The 21,657-nt window shown below is 45.0% G+C and overlaps 1 protein-coding gene across 1 annotated transcript in view; it reads left to right on the top strand.

Moving 5' to 3' along the window:
* The first annotated feature begins 8,123 nt into the window (after positions 1–8,123).
* LOC147897539 (uncharacterized) overlaps positions 8,124–21,657 on the top strand; it is a 99,471-nt gene continuing 85,937 nt past the window's right edge. Inside the window, exon 1 of the mRNA XM_087380543.1 lies at positions 8,124–8,543. Coding sequence (XP_087236669.1) covers positions 8,331–8,543 — 213 coding nt within the window. The 5' untranslated portion in view covers positions 8,124–8,330. The remainder of the gene's footprint in view (positions 8,544–21,657) is intronic.

Raw genomic sequence — 21,657 nt, 5'->3', positions numbered from 1 at the left:
AATGGATTTTCTCTTACCATCTTCTCTCATGCCATAGAATTTGACCGTTGCTTGTTGCAGTTTCTTAACATCTAAGTAGACATTGTTGAAAGCATTCATCTCAAAGGTTTGCAAGCGAGATTTCTTTTTACTCTTCCAAGTCATTGTGCCCCTTACATAATGGTACCCTTCAAGCATTTCTCTTGCACATTGGTTTGTTTCTCGCTGTACACGTCTCACAAACCAATGCTCCTTTGCATCCATAATATCCTTGAAGTCCTTCATCACCTATTCAGCAACTTGCACACGTAGGTGCTTGTGTCTAGGGTCCCTTAGTATCCCAATGACATTGCTTGACTCTAATAAACTAGCTAGAGCATATGAATAGTCAATATCATCCCCATTCGTTCTTCCCATCACATCTTCCATGAAGTTCCTAAAGAAGAACACAAGAAAAACTTAGTCACAAATAGTGTAGCACAAAGGAGTGTAATTTCATTGGAACATTTGATAACCCACCTTGTAGTGCGGACTCTCCTCTTTCTAGCACCACCAGTGTGTACCAATGCATCCATGTTATGTAAGTACCTTCTTTTCCTCTCCTTTAATCCCAAAGGTGTTTCTTTCATCTTTTGCACTCATTCTTCTACCTTCTCTTGTTCCTTCTCTACGGCTCATCGAACTTGATTGTATATAGATCTTTCCAAGCCATTTTTGGACTTAGCTAGCTTACAAAGTGACTCTTCTAATTTATGTCGCTCCAAGTCCAATGCATTCCGCTCCAAGTCCAATGCTTTGGCTTTATCATGAAGATCCTGTTTCTTCCTTTGAAGATCCTGCATAGAGTTATGCATTGCAACAATGATGCTATTTCCTAAATGTGCTAGCATCTCTACTTGGGCTCTGCGTATCTCGCTTGCTTGCATAGCCATTGACTGAGCATTGTTTAACTGATTGTTGCAATAACCAAGCAACCCCGCATGTCCATTTCCAACAAACCAAACTAGCTCATGCATTGTATGGAAAGGAGGGCTCTTTTGGTTGGTAGGATCTAAAGGATACAAGGATCCTTCTACCCAAAGGTCGAGATGCTTCTTTCCTTATGAACGAAGACTGTGGATTTTGGAAGCTCCCCTCAATCCCAGACTACGTATGCTTGCCTTTTCAACCTCCAACTCTAAGTGAACCTGGTACTTGTTGGAGATGTCCTCGAATGGTACCATGAGTAAAGGAGTGTAGAGAAGGAGAAGGTGTGGAGATGCAGCACACAGGAAGAGGGAGGGTGAGGAGGAAGAGGGATGGGGGAGGGAGGACTAGTAGTTAAAGAGGAGGAAAGGGGGGCAGACCAGCAGGTGAGGAGGGTGAGGAGGAGTAGGCATGGAGGAGGGAGGAGCAGGAGGGAGGGGGGAGAAGGAGGAGCAGCAGTGGAGGAGGAGGAAGGGGGAGGGGAGGAGGAGTAGGCATGGAGGAGGGAGGGAGGGGGAGGAGCAGGAGGGAGGGGGGAGGAGGAGTAGCGGTGGAGGAGGGACGGGGAGGGGAGGAGGAGTAGGCGTGGAGGAGGGAGGGAGGGAGGGGGAGGAGGAGGAAGGGGGGGAGGGAGTGAGGGGGAGGGGGGAGGGGAGGGGGAGGAGGGAGGAGGGAGGGAGGGAGGGGGAGGAGGAGGGAGGGGGAGGAGGGAGTGAGGAGGGGGAGTGAGGGAGGGGGAGTGAGGGAGGGAGGGAGGAGAGAGAAGGAGGGAGGGAATTCAAAATTCGAATTTTAAATTTTGAATTTTTTGGTTCCCACCTAGGAGTAAGAGTTGTGTAAGAGGTGGGGTCACTTTTGGGCTTAACCCACATAGGTGAGGGGGGGTTAGGACTTTTTGGGACCTACCTTGGCCCTTTCATTAGGACTAATCCATTCCTTATGAGGCCCTTTTGAGACCCCAATTCTCCCCTAATGCTTAGGGTCTTCAAATAAACCAAGGACTTATTCCACTCCAATGTTTATAGAATAATAAAATTTCCAATAGCAAATAAACCCAAACAAACTTCCAAAATCCATGGCAGAAAAAGTGGCAATTACATGGAATGTATTAAATAGAATACACCAAGGACTATAGTGAAAGGTCACCATGGGAATAAACTTGATGCTGAACTTGCCAGATCTGTAAGCAAGAGCCATTATGTATGTCAAGCAAGTCATCACTGAGAAACTTCAAAGGTAAGTACTCCTACATTTTGTAGTAACCACGTAGCATACCTCGTCAAGGCGCTGGAGGTAAGAATGATCGTAAGGGAGGCTCTCTTGTTCAATCCCAAGCTATGTCAAATCATACGTTGAGTGGTATATACCGTTTAACAAGTTCTATCTTATACTATCGAACTTCCAGCATATTCATATGTTCCACGCGTCATTCCAAAGACCATACAACAATACAAACCATACTCAAGCAAATAAAATTGTCCACAAATAGCTATCTTCATCGTATGTAAAGCTACCTTATGGAGACTGTTTCATTGCTAATGCTTTCATAACTAGGACAATTAAACTAGTAGAGACAAATTGTGTGAACATAAGTCCAAATGGGTAAGTCGAGATTCGGGATTTTCCATGTTGTCTGCACACACGATCCGACATCCACCTAACAATCTCTACTATACAATCGATTTCTAGATACTGCTCTCATAGTTGAATAGCAATAATAGACATTTCCAGTGAGCCGAGATTCAGGGGCTACTCATGGGAAGTACTCAAAACTCTATCTATGTATAGGTGAGAGTACTGCCTTTTCTATAATGTAGAAATTATACAACATTGTTTGCATCCTTCTCATGTGCTATCGAATGTGGGCTCTAGCCCAAGCTGCATAGCTGAGTGTACTGCCTTTCCTATAATGTAGAAGTTATGCAACATTGTTTGCATCCTTCTCATGTGCTATCGAATGGCAAGCTGCACAGCTGAGTGTGTTGAGTTATTTTACCATGGCGGAAAGAGCTGGGTTCATTCCGAATATACACATAACTAATGTTAGCCCCTCCCCATGGCAAGCCTGTGCGACTCACTTGGGGGCATCTTGTGGGAATGTGAAGCAAGGTAGTGCAGGGAATTTGTGAAACTGCAAGCCTGCATGAAAGGGCTTCATATGCTTGTCTACGCTTCTAAGGGGCTTAGCACATAATGGGAAAAGATGGTCCCATGCATATTTCTATCCTATTCCCATCCCACCATGTGCTAACAAAAAAAGAATGAGGGATGGGTTTAGATGGAAGAGGACACATGGCATCATTTCAATTGTTTAGGAGATGGCTATAGTGCAGCACAATATAATTTCAAGGGGTTTGTTATTCATGGTTGGTTGGATTTTGGATCACGTTTGTAACAATCACCCGTAAAAAGAATCATTAATACCAAATATTTAAAGAAGTTATTAATTTTTGTTGTTGTTGAAGCATTGATCTCTTCCTTAGTTTGTTACCCATTCTGGATCTTGTTCAGCACTTCCAAGAATGTGGTATTTTCTTGACACATTGGTTGTTGCAACTTGTAGTACTTAACATGTGATCTCCAAAAAGAGCCTGACATAGATGTCATTTGGTCAATGAATATCTAGGAGTCTTTAACTGGGCTTGCCTGGAAAGATCACCACAAAGAGGGACATCCACACCACCAAATGGTTTGTTGTGGTTATGTTTTATCTCTTTCATTCGCATATCTGCTACAAGAAATGTGTTAATTCCAACCAAAGATATCTCATCTATTAAAATTGCCTCGATGTCTTTGTATTATGTAGCCAATACTTGTAGTTTTTTTGCTGACAGTCCCACGTATGAACATGTCAACCAAGGCAAATGAAGGGCTGCATGTATCGTGCTTCCATCGATTGCCCTTGTCACTTTCCAATTGCCTGATGTAAATAGGCAAACTTGCTCATTTGGTTTCATCTTTTTTAAAGCATGATGTCGTCTAAAATGATTCATTGTTTGGGGTTCATTTTTCTCAATATTTCATAATATGAGTCATTTGTTAGAGTTTGTTAGAGTTGTTTGGTTACATTGTTGAAGTGTATTGAAAGGTTTCGGCTTCCTGCAAGAGTCCATGTCAACTCCTAAGTCGTATTTGTCAGTGGAAAGTACCGGTTGGTCATTGCTTGTAACTGTGAAGGAGCTGTTATTTGTTGCGCTTGATCCTAGCATGCCAACTCAATATGTAATATGTTACTACCCTTGTACAAAATATAGGGTATGGGGGGACAAGGTCCATATATAATATGCATGGATTTCCTTTAAATTTTCAAATATGCAAGGGAAAAATATGAAAATTTCATGTCCCCCCACCCTCATATAAGGTATATACCTTGAAAAATATGCAAGATTTTAAGATTTGTACATATTTTTCATGATATGTGAGGCCCAAGGGGGGGGGTCTTTTGGATGGGGGGGGTAAAACACAAAATACACTAAAATATGAAAACCCATCTCCTTTCAAATCAATGTGACTTTTTCATGTGTTACCTAAATTTCAAGGTGTAATGACATATTTTAGTGTAGAACACAACCATATTAATTTGAATAATTTCTAGTCATGGTATATTGTTAAATTCATCTCATACTCAAGATTTTGATGGGTTTTCTTAATAAAGGGAGTTGGCGGCCGAGGCGCTTGATGTTGTTGGTGCTATAATGATTTTATGAAATAGAGCTTGTTGAAAATTAATAGCTTGTTGATGGTGTTCATACATGTCTTTCCAAGTTTGAAATGTGTCGTCCAATGTGTGCTCTTTGTGTTGGAATGGTAAGTATAGCAGGCACAGTTCTCTGTGATGGTTTTTTGGTTCTTTCACCTTGTTATAGTTATTGAAGCATATTATTCTCTTCCTCTTCCTTTTTTGACCATGTAATTGCTTTCAAATGAAGCCAAGCATACATCTTGTAGTTCCTCTTGCATGTTCACATATTTTGTGATTATGTCGTCAAAGAAGATATCAGTGCTTTCTAGGTGCAGCAATTCTAGCTGTCCATAGTGCTTTAGCAAGAGTGTCTTGTCTTCAATTGGATTTGTGTTTGTATATGAATTCTCTGGTTACACTTGTAAGTGGGAGTGAAAGGCATAGGTATATAGCTTGTTGTGCACTGATGTGTTGCATATTTAAATTAGTGTTACCGACTTTACAAACACATTCATTTGTAGCTGTTGCATTCTCTCTGAAACTTTGGGTCATTGTTGTCTTTATAGCATTGTTTGTTTCTTTCTCAATCTTTGTTATGTATGATGTACAATAGGATGCTACTTCGTGAGGATTCAAAATGAACTGGACATCAATGTCCGCTCCTAGAGTCTTGTCAAAGTTGGATTAAAATTGTTGGTATAGACATCCTTTGGGTCTCTTTTCATGAAATAGCAAGTTTGTACTCTTCACCTGGGGCACCAACTCCCTTTAGGAAGAAAACTTATCAAAATCTTGAGTATGAGATAAATTTAACAATATGACATGAGTAGAAATTATTCAAATTAACATGGTTGTGTTCTACAAAAAGACCTTCAAATATGTCTTTACACCTTGAAATTTGGATCACACATGAAAAAGTTACATTAATTGGAAAGGAGATGGGTTTTCATATTTAAGTGTATTTTTTGTTTTACCCCCCCCATCCAAAAGAACCCCCCCCTTAGGCCTCACATATTATGAAAATATGTACAAATCTTAAAATCTTGTATATTGTTCAAGGTATATACCTTATATTTTGTGGGAGGGGCGACATAAAATTTTCATATTTTTCCCTTGCATATTTGAAAATTTTTAAAGAAATATATGCATATTATATATGGACCTTGTCCCCCCATACTAGATTTTGGACGAGGGTAGTAACATATTATATATTGAGTTGGCGCCCCAGGACTCTTCATTGGACAATGAAATTGTTTAAAGGAATGCATCGAATGTGAATGTAGTAATTGTTTTGTCTTGCAAAGCCCTTGGATCTTTGTAAAGTTTCTTTTATCTATGGTCTTGTTCATTTCATCGGGCAAAGGCCTTAAAACATTTGTTTGTCGCATAGATAGTTTTGGAAATCCAAATTTGCAAACTCTTTTTTTTTTTTTTTGGGCATGTTTGTCTATGTTTATGGGTTTGCAAATTGATTTGGCTAATGTCAAGTCTGGTGCTATCTGTTTTGATGTATTTGTCAATGAACTGTTCTATGTTGTTGTCATAAAAAATTGTTGCAAATGGATGCTGCGTCTACCCAGATTAGGCCATGATCATGTTGGCTAGCTCTGTTTTGGAATTCCATCACAAAGAAGAAATCCATCAGTGACTTCAAAATGCCATCATCTTATCACAACAACGTCTTCAAAGCTTTGAATTTATGTACGTAACACTGCGTTGTTGTGGTGTAGACATTTTCATTTTTTATTTTGAGAGCTTGGGTATTTTGTTGCTTCAAGTTGGCCGTAACATAATGAGCACACACATTTGTTTTCTTGTGTTGTTGGGATTAGATGTCTTCCTTTTGTGTTTCTAATGGAAGTTACATGTTGATTGTTCTCATTTTTTACTTGAAAGTCAAGCACCCACAGGAGCTACAAGAGAAACTTGGTGTGATGTTGATTTTCACAAGGTATGCTCTTTACACTTTCTCATTGATCCTTTTTTGCTTCAAGTAGTTGCATGTTCTGGTGCTATTTTTAGGTGGTTGTTCATGTAGATTATTGTTCCCATGGAGATCTTCCTTTTGGCCGCCTTCCTAAAGGAATCAAATGTAGGCAGCTGCTCAGGAGGTTGGGCTCAGATGACTTGCTCGACCATCCCCTTGAAAGGTGGCTTGGCTATTGCCTTGTCATGCTCACACGGAGATGACCGATCATAAATTTGCCAAAAAAGCGACATGATTAGCATTGGATGATTCGTAGCATTATGGGTTCTACGCTTGACAACTGCATGCCACGAACCTTTTTTACTTGTGGAAGGATGCATGGGCGGGTAGGTTGGTGCTGGGATGGTTCCAGATGAACCTCTCGATCACTGGACATCTCTTCTCTCCTCACAAATTGCAACAAGTTAGCCTGGTGTAAGAGTGGTTACACATTGCATGGCACACATCCAGTTCAACATTAGAGGTCTAATTGCATCAAAAGAACACCCCTGGTGGGCACAGCTCACAGACACACCTATCTCAGTATGCTCTCCTTGCCCTCTTTTTTCCATGGATTAAGGGTGGGTGAGCGTCCTCCACCTTTCCATTGATCGTTTGTGTAGTCGTTTGGAGAACATTGAATGTGTTTATGCCAAATATGCATACCTATTTGGAGTGCCGTCCATTTGTATGCTTGCCAAATTGCATCCATTGCCCAATGTGTAAAAATGTGGTGGCCGGACATGTGCCCAACATCGCCCTCAAACTGGGTGTAGCTTGGGCAAGCATTGTGGGGGTGTGTAAGAGCCATGAACCCACCTTGAGGTGGGACTCCCAACAACTTTAACATTAATACCTTAGGCTGGGTTCACATCACCCGCCCGCCATCCTTAATAGAGATACGGGCCCAAACATTGACACACAAGATTTGTGTCTAGCCGTCCACTCCCTCGCCAACTTCTCAAGCTGCTACATGATTAGCCCATTCCATCTCCTCCAATCGTTCCACCAATCACAGGTTGGTGACATAGATAAGCAACCCGACGACCATTGTTCATCTCCTCCAACCACTCCACCAATGATAGGTTGGTGACATAAAAAATGATGACTGTCGGGTGCTGTGAACCCACAACATTTGGCGGCAATCTATAGGGGGTGTGAACCAAGCCTAAGAGCGCAGTCACATGCCCTCCAAAACTCCTCTGAAATTAGATCCCATCAGTGGTACCGTTTCATTGGGAGGAGGAGCCTCCAATTTTAGATTTGTTCTTATGGGCACAATGGGCACAATGGACACAACGGCAGCGAGGGGTTCAGATGAGGAGAAGGCTTGAAAGGGAAAGCAGTCATGAGTTGAAATGAGCATTTGGAGGACGAATGGACGTTTGGAGGGGGGTTTCGGCACTTCCATCCCACATCCAAAGCATCCATTTTCAGGGGATGAATGGCGGGGAGCACATCTCTTTCAACGATGAATCTCCAAACATTGAAACATTCATTTTACATCCATACATCCATGCATGCTGTGATCAAGGGTTTAAGGTTGATACCTTAAACCCTTGAGTAAAGCTCTCCAAATTACCATCCCCTTCGTCAAGAGCAAGAGCTTGCCTTCTCATAGATTGCATCAACGAAACTCGATATTTGGATTTGCTTCAGAATCCTCTGCCTATCACCTGCCATGGTAAGCACAGTTCCTCGCGCTGGATTCGCGTTTTGATTTTGAACGGGCCATCTATGGCGGGCGCAAGGCGAACTTTGCGATTTTGGAAGACCTTTCTCTTGGATGCCTCCACCCATGCTCGACGTGCATTGCTCCCCGCTCGAAACTGTTCTCAGTCTCTTCGCTATTTGGCTTCCTTAGCCTTATGCCCCTTGCAGCTGTCCTTCATCGATGGTCCCGCGAGTATGACGCGGAGAGAAAACTTTTACCTGTTGCGTATAGAGCAGGTGGGCTACTTTTTCTCCCACTGTTAAGCCCAATAGAATTGAAGATGGTTAAAGACTTTACGTTAGAAGAGTAGCTGCAAACGCCCATGCAAAGCGACATTTTTCAAACTGAAAACATACGACGATTGCTGTTGTACGCACTGAAACTTGCCATGCCTTTAATGGATGTCGAAGTTTAATCGCGACATTTGACGAAAGATATTAGTTGAGAAAATTCATACAAATTAGCTATTTTGTATCACCCTACTCTTGAATTTCCGTCCTTGATTCAAAAAAGTGACACCCCAACATAACATGCGGGGAGACACACACACACACACACACACACATACACACGGAACATTTTTTTTCTTCGACTAATAATATCAATCAAAGAGATACAACTGCCGGCTACGGACAAAAATAAAAAATGGAGAGCGCCTTTGAAGTTAGCACGAATGTTGAAGATGGTCCAGAGTCCAGACATCCCAAATTTCAAGTCATTCTCGCTAGTATGTAGAACCCAATATTAGCCTCAATAAGATTGCTGGAAACGTCAAGAGCGCCTTCAAATTGCGACACGTGGTATTTTCCATCGTTGCTTCGAGCCTTGTATCCTAGTTACTTGAAGCATATATCCACACCAGAGCACCTTGTGTGGAGGTAGAGGAAGGTGTACACATGGATCACAGCGTTTAGGCTGTACTGTAGCTGTTTGCTTTGGGGCAAAACCTAACCAAACATGATGCAAAGGGATCGCAAAGAAGGCTGAGCGTAGAGCGGTCTTAGACGTTGGATAACTTTTAATCCCTTAGGCTTGGTAAGATAACGCCCTAAATTGAAGCTAAGCTACCTTAAAGAGACTTAGCGTTAAGTAATCCCAAGACTTAGATCAGGGTTTTGTAGGCTTGCTTGGAGTCAGGCATTTCAGTTCAAATGCAATAACAGAAGTACTCTTCTCGTCATTGTTTGATACCTTTGCACCTCCCCATTTGTAGGCCCCGGGGAGGTGGACTTAGGGTTAGAGTTGCCACACGGGCAGCATTTTGGCTGACATGTGGGCAGCATACCCACAAAGAAGCATGAAGAGGGGGCTGCCACATGGGCAGCAAGCTCACAGCAAAATATCATGGGCAACATATCGGCTGCCATGTGGCCAGCACAACGGAGAGGCAGTGTGGAGCCAGCATGGTGAACTGCAACAGGCTGGAAGGAAAATGCGGCAGGTCTGCACAGGTTTAGAGGGCTTGGACAGTATGCCTACGTGGCAGGACATGCCAGCAACAGTATGGGACTGTACGGGCTATTTGCAGAAGCTGTACTGGTCTGAAACAAGGCCCTTGGGGCAGCAGGAGGTCTTGAACAAAGGCGGCTTGGCCAGGCCAGATAGGCGTCTGTATGGAGCAGAAGTGGACCAGATTTAGGGCTGGAACATGCCCTGCAGGAAGGCGAACAGGCTGCAGGATACGGTGTGCCAGATCTGGGCTAGGAAAGGCCTTTTATAAAAGTGGATTTGGGTGAGGTAGGCCTGGGCTAGTGGCAGCCAGCCAGGGCCATCGAGACCTGCTTATAGGCCAGCCAACCAGGTCGACTTGCAGGTTGGTTGGTGGGGATCTGCTGGCCAGTTTTAGGGCTGCAGAAGTTGACCAATAAAGGGCTTCTGGGTCAGTCCATATGGGGGGCTACCAGCCCCTATAAAAGGAGAGCCCCTAGGGTTCATATCTCATCGATGTGGCAGCCACTCAAGGGCAGACTGGAGCAGCGAGGCTTGGGGCCTACATCCAGGAGGATCAACGGAGCCGTGTACTGCAGACAGCTCTCAAGGAAAGGTTGCACCCTTGGCTGTCTTCCTCAGGTGACTAAGTCTTAGTAGGACTACTTTTAGTAAGGATAGAGGACACGGTTTGGTGGGACTCTGGACTCTTTTTGTATTGTGTCCTATTGTGGACGAAAATATATCTTTTGTTGGTTCTATATCTCTCTTGGATCATTGTCTATTTACTGGCTTGCACACCCACATGGATGTTGAGTACACATAAGGAAAGAAGTTTTGGATTCCATAGTTAAACACTTTGATCTCCTGGAACGCTCTGTTCAGTTCCACTGAGTGATCCCCTCTGTTTGGTTCATTTTTAACAACCTTCTTTCAGTATACAAGCCTTCCCTCTGCAATTAGATTGGCTAGTCAAGGCGTGTGTACTGAAAGCAAGGGTAGTTACTATGCACTTTACATTGGTTTTAAAGCTGGTTAAGATAGCGTGGTGGTAGTCAGAGTCCATGGACTTGCAAGAAGAGCCAAGTGAAGGTATCAGCCAAATTCACACTCTTTGAGTAGTCCATAATTCTATGGAATTTCTAGATGAGTGTCTAGATACATGGCCGAGAATGAATCTGTCACCAGCTTTGGCACAAACGGTGAATGTGGTGTTGCAGTCTTATGAAACCTTAGATGAAAGAAATGCAGTTAAATGTTAACAGACCCCCTTAGACATGATCCTCAGTAGGGAGAGAACCAAGGATGGGGATATGCCATTGCTTGTAAGGATGGACTTACAATGTCACTCTTCCACACATTCAAGGCAGTCTATGCAACCTTAGATGAAAGAAATGCAGTTAAAATGTTAACAGACCCCCTTAGACATGATCCTCAGTGGGGAGAGAGAACCAAGGATGGGATATATCGTTGCTTGTACATGCTTTTGTGGGTTACCTAACTTGGCAAGCTATTTGCAGGTGGAGGACAAGCTTAACAATGGTCTGTTGGAAAGTAGAGGATAGAATCACTCACTCCTCTCACTCCCGATTGCAGCTTATACAACACTTAGTGACTAACGTAGATGATCACACTCGAACAGAAAACCTTTCTCAAAGAGAGAGAGAGAGAGAGAGAGAGAGAGAGAGAAAACTCAGATGTATTCTTCCACTATCAGTGGGCTGACAAAAGCTCAAAGGGTGAGCAGAAAACAGCACAGAGATGCTGATACAAAAGGGCTGAGTCCTAGCACGCTTGCCCGGGTGCAAGGCTGTCAGTGCTGGTGATAAGAACTGAAGGGGATAGGGGGGGCTATTTATAGGCCCATTGCTGGGCTCAAAAACTGACCAGCAGGGGGTCGGCCCCCTGCTGCAACACCGACCTCTAGGGCTCCACCACCGACCAGGCTGGTCTGCCACTTGCTGGCTGATCTGGCCGGCTTGGGCCAGGTTTATATAAAGGCCCATGTGCCCAGCACATGGGCTGTTGATGCAGTCTGCAGACCCCACCATATGCTGCTCCAGGAGGCGCCTCCAATGCTGCGTCATATCATCCTACAGCGTGGGGTCCAGGCCAGGTAGGTCCTCTGGCTTTCACCCCCCAGCCCTCTATAGTCTCCTGCCCCCTTGTCCCCTCAAATCGGGGGCTCACAGGTGGGCCAGTGACATTCTAACACCCCCTCTCAATGACACAACTATGGACTGATCCCCATGCGTCGAATGGGGTGTTCCATTTGCTCCCTAGAAGCGCCTTCGTGAAGACATCCGAGATGTCGTCGTCGGTCGGGCAGTATATCAACTCTCTGACACCTTTGTCAATGAGTTCTCGAACAAAGTGGTAGTGGACCTCGATGTGCTTCGTCCGTGTTTGAAACACAGGATCGTTTGCGATTGCTATGCAACTCTGGTTGTCGCACATGATCAGCGTCGCATCTTCTTGGGCCACGTTCATGTCCTCCAAGATCCTCCTGAGCCACAATGTTTCGCATGCCGCTGTACAAGTAGCCTTGTACTCTGTCTCTGTAGATGAAAGGGCAACAATAGGTTGTTTCTTACTCAGCCATGGCATAGCTCCTTCGTGAAGACATCCGAGATGTTGTCGTCGGTCGGGTAGTATATCAACTCTCTGACACCTTTGTCAATGAGTTCTCGAACAAAGTGGTAGTGGACCTTGATGTGCTTCGTCCGTGTTTGAAACACAGGATTGTTGGCGACTGCTATGCAACTCTGGTTGTCGCACGTGATCAGCGTCGCATCTTCTTGGGCCACGTTCATGTCCTCCAAGATTCTCCTGAGCCACAATGTTTCGCATGCCGCTGTACAAGTAGCCTTGTACTCTGTCTCTGTAGATGAAAGGGCAACAATAGGTTGTTTCTTACTCAGCCGTGGCATAGCTTCTGATGAGAGTATGAAACAATATCCATACGTTGATCTCCAGGTGTCATTATCACCTGCCCAATCACTATCGAGAAACCTCCCAACTCAATGCCTCTTGTGTAAGTGATGCCATAGGTGCAAGTACCTTTCAAGTACCTTAGCACCCTCATACCTGCGTCCCAATGGGCCTTCTTGGGTGTGGTGGAGAATTGACAGACCAATCCAATTGAGAAAGAAATATCCGGTGTGGTATTGGTGAGGTAAAGCAAACTCCTCACCATGCGTCGATACAGTGATGAATCAACCGGCTGAGATGGATCATGTACACTCATCAGCTTCAGACCAGTTTCCATGGGAGTCACTGCTGCTTTGCAATCTTCCATCTGAAAGCGTTTGCCTACAATATTTCTCCTGTGAGATAAAGATACAGCTCTTTCCTTGCTTCAATTCAAGCCCAAGAAAGTAATGAAGTACGCCCAAGTCCATCATCTCGAACTCCTCCATGAGAAGTCTCTTGACCTGAGCAATCTTCTTCGTACGATCTCTTGTAATGATGAGGTCATCCACATACAGGATTAATACCAGCGGCAAATCCCCCTCAGAGTCGAGATAGAGATTTGCCGCTGAAGCCCGATTTGCTGAAAGAAAACATCTATCCGCTGGTACCATGCTCTAGGGGCCTATTTCAGCTTGTATAAGGCCTTCTTCGGCGTGCATACTTTTTTTAAATCCATGTGCTAGATCCAGTGGTTGGGACCATGGTTTCCAAAACTGTCTGTTCCATTGCATTCCAGAGGCTTGAAAACTCCTATTTGACAGCTCTTGTGCGATTCCATGGAGATTTGGAGAAGTTTTGTCTCTTTGAGATGCTGAATTATTTGTTTCTCTGTCAAAAATCCATTCAAAGATTTAAACCTTTGTTTTCTTGACACATGGCATTTTTAAATTGAACCTTAGGCTTCTAAAGTTTCATTTACAAGTCAGTTGTAGTCTTTGACTTGGGTTTACTTCACATCTAGAGTGATTTATTGAAGTATTCTTTGAGCTGTGGAAAGCGTAGGTCATGTCATTGATGCCATATATGCAAAGATTGCAATGGTTTTGAGGCATATCAGGTTTTACTTTCACTAGCGATCGTTGACTTGAGGCCGTGATTTTGAGCATACCTTATGCAGATTACCTTGGTTGTAGTTTGAGCCATGTACGCTCATTTGTGTTGTGCATTGGGTTGCAGTGGATGCTTTACAGGCCATTTGGATGCATTGCGATCCTTGTTGGGTGTGCTAATAGGCCCATGTTGCCTTGTGGGATGCTTTATTGATGGATGTTTAGCACACAGATGCTATTTTATGCTAAGGGACAGCTTTGACACATTGCAATTGATGCAAAATGCAGACTTGACGTCCATATGAAAAATAGGCCAATTGTGATGAGCAGCCAAGGCAATGACTGTCCGAATGGTCACCATCCTAGCTGTTGGGGCGAAGGTCTCGTCGAAGTCAAGTCCTTCTGACTATGCATAGCCTTTCACCACCAATCTTGCTTTGTATTTGTCCAAGCTCCCATCTGACTTGAACTTAAGCTTGTACACCCATTTAGTACCAATTACCTTCTGCTTGGTCGGCTTGGCTACTAAATCCCAAGGGTCATTTTTGAGAATGGCATCCATCTCTGCTTGCATGGCTTCTTGCCATTCTGGAATATCCTTCGCTTCCTCGAAGGAACGGGACTCATCAAGCTGAGCAACCAGGAGTCTTCATGTTGCGTTTAGACTGCTGCGCACCGGAACAGCTCTCGGGAATGTCCTTGACCCGTGAGTCTGCTAAAGTCTTCAAATACACTGAGATAGCTTCTTCTCTGACGAAGCCGATTGAGGAACAACAGGCTCCTCCTCCTACTCCTTTGGTTCTTCAGTCGTCTCCACCTCTTGGATGGTGACCTTGGGTGGGGTAAATGACGGAAGTTCATGAACCTGATACATCTTCGGCTATGAGAATCAAGCTTCGTCCGCTTATCTTTATGCACATGAACAAATGCATTAGACCGAAAATCTGTAGATGAGATATTGTTGGCTTCTTACCGTTGTAAGCTTCATATGGAGTCTTATCATCAACAACCTTGATCTTGGTTCAGTTGAGGATGTAAACGACAGTATTCATGGCTTCACCCTAGTAAGCTTTCGAAAGATTTCTCCCTCGCAACATGGTCAAACCCGTCTCTGTGATGGTCCTGCGCTTCCTCTCAGCAACTCCATTCTGTTGAGATGTGCGCGCTGTGGTTAGCTGTCTTTTGATCCCGTGCTTCTTGCAAAATCCATTGAACTCGGTAGAAGTGAACTCCCCCCCTCTGTCTGTGTGGAAGGCTTTGATTACCTCCTCTCTCTCCTTCTCTATCTGGGCCTTCCAGTCTTTGAATTTCTCATAAGCTCGAGACTTCTTGGCCAGGCAGAATACCCAAGTCATGCGATTGAAATCATCCACAAATAAAAGAGAATATCGTGAACCTGATAATGAATTTGTTGACATTGGGCTGCAAATGTCGGAATGAACCAACTCGAGCAGCTTCTTGGCCCGTAATGAGGCCTCCTGTGGGAACTTATCCCTGTGTTGCTTGTCCTCCAAGCAAGCCTTGCAAACACGATCATTGCCTGCAATCGATGGAAGTCCATCCACCATCTTTGACTTTTGCGTCTCGGCGAGAGTGCCATAATTGACGTGACCGAACCGCTCATGCCACAATTTGGATCTGCCATGGTCCCCGTGCACCAGCAGAGCGTTGAGCGGATATAGCCCACGCTCCTCGACTCCTTCAGCCACCACCTTTCCATTTGCCTTGGATGTGACAGTGACTTGGCCGCTGTCGAATAAGACCAACATGTTGTGCTTGTCCATCTGACTGATAGACAAGAGGTTGTTGCACAAATTTGGTACATAGAGTACACCGGAAATCAGCTCCTCGTTTCTTGCAGTCGTGATGAATTGAATACTAGCAACACCCTTCACACAGCATGTCCGGTCATCCCCCACTGTGACCTTGGAATAGGGATGCGTACCTTCCATGGATTTGAACCACTCCTTGTTGGATGTGTTTTTTGAAGCTCCATTGCCCACGTACCAGCCTTCCTTTTCTTCACTGGCTGCATAGGCTGAGCATTAGTGCTCAATAATGGTAAAGAGAATGTCGGTCTTTGGCTTCTCCTTGGCTTTGGACTCCTTCTTTCGCTTGAGGTCAGCCTTCTTCTTGCGGCATTCCTTAGCAGAATGATCAAGCTTTTCACAGTAGAAGGACTTCATCTGCCTTTTTTTCTTTGCGTCCTCGGCCTTGTTGTTCTTGGAGTCTTTGAACTTTCCCTTGCCGGGCTTATCCCTTGCCACGAGAGCTTGTTCGTCCGATTGAGTAAATAGCTTTTCCTGAGCCTCTTCCTGCAAGAGTAAAGGGCCAAGCTCTTCGAATGTGAGAGGCTTGGTCCTCTGTCCTGCAGTGACCATAGCTTGTGTAGCATCAGCAACGCTAGATGACTTGAGTCTACCTTCTGACCAATTGCTGCAAGCTGGTCCCTTACCACCTTGACTTTTGTCAGATGATCATGAACATTGACCCCCTCATTCATATCGAGATTGTATAGTTGATGTTGAAGAAGCAAGATTCGAGATGTGCTGTCTGTTTCGTACAGATCCTTCAAAATAGCCCATGCCTCTAAGGAAGAACAGAGCCCGCCGTGGTCCCTATGATTAATGCCAGGGAGTGGGCATCTCTATCATCCCAACCTTCAAGCTCCTCTCCATCTACTGGAATGAGAATCTTCCCTTTGTTGTCCAATAGATCTTCTGGCTTTGCCTCCACTCCCGTTGTCAATTTCCATAGCTTCCGAGCCATTAAATGACTCCAGATCTTCACCTTCCAGATCTGGTAGTTTGACCCATCCAGTTTCCTTGACTCTCCAAAGTTAGGGATGGTGAAAGAGAGAAATCTGGGGGAGGAGGAAGGAAGAGAAGGGGCTGAAGAGGCTACAAATGAATCCTTGTCCTCCATCTTTGCAAACAGCAAACTGAAAATGAACTTGCAGTAGAGAACTTGACCATGCAGCAAACCCGAGTGTCGATTCGAGTCGCCTTCTTGCTGAGGAACTCCGTTCTAGAGCTGGAAACCCTGCTTTGATACCATGTTGGAAAGTAGAGGATAGAATCACTCGCTCCCAATCGGAGCTCATACAACACTTAGTGACTATCACACTCCAACAGAAAACCTTTCTCAAAGAGGAGAGAGAGAGATAGAGACAAAACTTAGATGTATTCTTCCACTATCAGTGGGCTGACAGAAGCTCAAAGGGTGAGCAGAAAACAGCAAAGAGATGCTGATACAAAAGGGCTGAGTGTTCTCCTCTCCTAGCACGCTAGCCTGGGTGCAAGGCTGTTAGTGCTGGTGATAAGAACTGAAGGGATAGGGGGGGCTATTTATAGGCCCATTGCTGGGCTCAGAAAACCGACCAGCAGGGGGTCGGCCCCCTGCTGCAGCACCGACTTCTAGGGCTCCACCACCGACCAGGCTGGTTGGCCACTTGCTGGCTGATCTGGCCGGCTTGGGCAAAGGCCTATATGCACATGGGCTGCTGATGCAGTCTGCAGAACCCGCCATATGCTGCTCCAGGAGGCACCTCCAATGCTGTGCCATATCATCCTGCAGTGTCGGTGGTTCCAGGCTAGGTAGGTCCTCTGGTTTCCCCCCCAGCCCCCTATAGTTGCCCCCTTTCCCCTCAAATCTGGGGCTCACAGGTGGGGCAGTGACATTCCAACATGTTCAGTGTCTTAGTTTTAATGCCAGAAGGAGTCACCATACAGCCACCAATTCTCTCATGAAAGTAAACTAGCTTTGAAGGTTACCTGTATGTTATAGTGTTATGGAGCACTTAAAAAGAAAATCTTATTTCTCAGTTTGTTTAGGATTCGGTCTTTGGACTTAAGGTTCTATCCAGGAGGAACCTACACTTCAAAAGGCCAACTGAAATTTAAGTGTCTTGGGAGAGCTTGATTGCATACATTAGAAATCTCCATGGGACCAATGATGTAGCAGCTTGTAATTGGAAGACCTCAAATAGCCCTTTGCAACCAATGCAGTATCAAAAGGCATACAAAGTCTATTAATGGAAAAGCAAAAGTCCCACAAGGTCTTATAGCCACTATGATTAAATGCTGGAGGCGATAATCTCCACCAAAAGGTCCAAGAAACCTTCAATAAGGCTATGATTGAGGGTTTCCCACAAAGTTGGCAAGTAAATAGTTTGTTCCCAATTTTCAAAGGTGGAAACAAGGAGGCAGGAAAGAACTACAAGACAATCATGGTAAGTAGTATCATGGCAAAACTGTTTGGAAAGTTATTGGAGAAAAGAACAAGTACATGGGTAGAATTCTCAAATGTTAGAGCCCCCTCTGGCTGGTTTTAGACCCAAACATTCCACAATGAATCTCTTGATTACTCTCAGGGCTATAACAGAGCCTGGAGGGAGCTAAGGGCAAAGACAGATTAGTGTATTGTTGCTTTGTGGACTTCACGAAGAATTTTGATATGGTACCAAGGCAAACGCCTTGGGAAAGAATGGATAAACTTGAAGTCCCTCTAGAACTAAGGGCTGCTACAGTCAGATTGTATGAAAGGGGCCTAGCCGAGCTTACACATCCCAGAAGAAACTCCAGTTAGAAATGAAATCCCACCAGAGCGTATCATGCAGCAGAAGACTGATAGAACATCCCCAGGAATTACATGTGGAAGTGTTTCACTACAGAATCTACTTTTGTGTACTTCACAACCATAAGTGAGTGTGCAAGCCAGTAAACAGACAAAGTAGCCAGTCCCTCACGGCCAAACCATTACAACACTTAACCATGGTTAACCTCGGGTTAAGCGTAGGTTGAGTTACGAAGATACTTTACATCACTTTTCACGTCCTCTTTTCACGTCCTCGTGACAGCCCTTGTCTAGGGGCAGTCAGGCACACAGCCTTAGGTCAAGTTAGAAGATCAATCCTTGTTCACTAGTACCCACTGGAGAACCGTAGGGTAGTGTTTCCGTCTTAGGTTTAGGGATAGGTTTAGGTCCAGCCTAGGATAGGAGCCCTTCTAGGCCCCCTCAGGGTTGGAACAAGTGAAGACAATGGTAGGGGAAGGGCTGCCTTTATAGGCTACCCTGCACCCCTCCCTAGGGCTGCCTTTATGGGGCCTAGTGCCCCCTCTATGGGGCCTAGGGCTGGCATTTATGGGGCCTAGGGCTGCCTTTATGGGGCCAAGGGACCAGCCAACCAGCCCCAAAAGGCCTATAAATAGGGGGCCTCCAGGCCCTCTTTCCTCATTTAGTTCTCCCAGCACTTCAGCCTCCTACAGCTCCTCCTCAGCCCCCTTTGAACAGTCTGAGACTCACCCCCAGTGGCCCTTTGACCAGCCTCAGCTTTTGGCATCAGTTCAGCCCTTTGGGAAGGTATTCAGGCAGCGCATCAGACGGGGAGTCGGGACATCGGACGGAGTAAGGTTTGGAGTCTGTTTCAGCAGCTCTTTTCAGTTACCTTTTACAGCTTTACACAGCTCACTCTCAGCTCTATATTTCAGTCATCTCTCACCTCTCTTATAGGATCTATCACTCCTAGCTTTCACTCTCTCACTCAGTTCACTCTTTTGTAGTGAGGGATTCCCCTCCATACAGTACTTGTCTATTTGCAGTTGTATGCAGTCCTCTGCGCCAGACATTGTTCATTATTCATTTTCCCTCTTCGAAGGCCCACTATTCTCTCCTTCTAATTCTCACACTCACGTCACAGTATTACTTGTTTTTGAGTGCAGCATTCTTTCAGTTCAGATTGTAGTGAGCAGGAGAGAGAGTTAGTCTATCTCCCTGTTACATTGGTTTCAGAGCTTAAGATTTTCTTTTACGAGATAGGGAGGGTCAGTTTACGGACAGCCCCATTGTTTTATGGTACAGACAAGATCACCATGAGTACTAGTGAGCAGTCCAAGACGGATGGGGAGGAAGGATCGGTTTTCCAACCTCGGCTACCACAGAACCTTGTAGATACTCAACGTTTGGCATGATGACCATGATGGAGACTACGATGCAGTAACAATACTTCAAGACTCTCTTCAGCCGCCGCATGGTTAGGGAGGCTCGGGAAGCCAAGGAACTCCAGGACTGCGCGGCTTAGTAGGCCAGGAAGCTCAAAGAACGTACCGCTCGGGAGGAAAATGAAGAATGGGAGCGTATTGCTCAGGAGGAGAAGGAAAAACGGGACTGGGAACTCCTCATTTCTCTACTCCACAGGTGAGGGAGAGACTCCCACTACCCGTCAAGCTTTCTTTCCTTGAGAAGCTGAACTTTACACGGTACAATGGTAAGCAAGAATCTTTAGTGTTAACTTCATGGCTCAATCATTTCGAAAGTTATTTTTCAATTGTACCTACGAATGACAATGAGCGGTGCATCCTAGCATCCATGCACCTTACAGGCGAGGCAGTCACGTGATGGCTCAAGTGGCAAAAAGACCACTATGATGCAGACGAGGAGGCACCTCTATACAGATGGATGGAATTCGTGAAGGACCTCCGATCATGGTTCCTGCCACCCCAATATCTGGATAGGCTTCAGAGTCAGTTCTACGAGCTCTGCCAAGGGGACACCGAGATGGTGAATCATTATGCCAACAAGTTCACTTAGGTGTTCGTAAAGTTGCAGTTGGAGGAAAGTAAGAAACTGAGCAAGTTTCTCCCTTGGTTGTGTTCCGCGACATTCAGTGGTACATCCGTAGTTTTCGGCCACCGGATTATGAGTGCATATACAAGCTTGCTCAGAACTTTGAGCTCATGCACAAGGGTCAAGGACCCAAGCAAGTCAATAGGAAGAAGCCCCATGATTCTATGTTAGGAGATGGTGGGAAGAAATTTGGCAATGGGCAACAAAAGAAAAATTGTATGGCAAAGGACAACAATGGCTATGGAGGGTACTTGGATGCAGCGACTTAGGCTACCTATGCCAAAGAAAACTGATGCTTCTTTTCCGATGTGCTCGCACTTCAAGAAGCTTCAGGCAGATGGAGCTGCGTCAAGTGGTTCTTCTACAGCTTTGCCTCTATCCAAAGGCTATAGAGGAGATCAAAGATCAACAGAAGGGGGAGGCGGGATTGACGCACGTGAGGCAGATGGAGCTGCGTCAAGTGGTTCTTCTACAGCTTTGCCTCCATCCAAAGGCTATAGAGGAGATCAAAGATCAACAGAAGGGGGAGGCGGGATTGACGCACGTGCAAAGTATCATGCCCATCGGGTGGCCAAGTCGTCAGATTTGAAAGGGAGGGGAAGATCCTCCCTTTAAAAGGACCCATGGGGGGTTGGCAAAGACTTGTGAATAAAGTATTGTGTGCAGCTAGTCATCTCTTGTGCACTCAACTCTCTCTCTCTCTCCCCCCCCCCCCGCTGATCCTCCAACAATCTACATGTAACTGAAAGCTGGGACTTGAGCTAGAAGTACATGTTCAGATATTACCCCAACACATGGTCACTTCATTGCCTCATAACCTCACCTTCGTGCTCTCATGACTTCACTAGGAAGGCCTCTCCAGTCACCAGAACATGTGCTTTGTTTGACCTTGACTCTTCCTTCTTGGGCTATTCTGCCTTATAATCACATGCATAGTTTATAGGGTAGTGTGCTTCGTTTGACCTTGAATCTTCCTTCTTGGGCTGTTCTGCCTTATGATCACATGCACAGTTTATAGGCTACTGAAAGTAAAAGCATTTATTATTTTTCTTGTTGCTCCCACGATTTGAAAATTACTTTTCTTGGGCTTGCCCTGACCTTGTCATCACCTACATCTCTTGTGAACATGTTCGCTTGAGTCTTCCCCTAGCCCCCATCTCTTTGAAGGTGAATGGCCTTAACCTCTTTGTGGTTGTAATGCTATTAAGAAATGATTTAAAGCTCTACAAAGGCATGTTTACCGCCATGCTTGCTGTCCATGTGGCAGATTATGTGC

Source organism: Dipteris shenzhenensis, chromosome 10, assembly GCF_047967505.1.
Source record: "Dipteris shenzhenensis isolate YYH24624 ecotype China chromosome 10, Dip_SZ_1.0, whole genome shotgun sequence".
Taxonomy (NCBI): domain Eukaryota; kingdom Viridiplantae; phylum Streptophyta; class Polypodiopsida; order Gleicheniales; family Dipteridaceae; genus Dipteris; species Dipteris shenzhenensis.
Note: the sequence above shows the minus strand (reverse complement) of the source record. Positions and strands in the feature narration are given on the sequence as shown.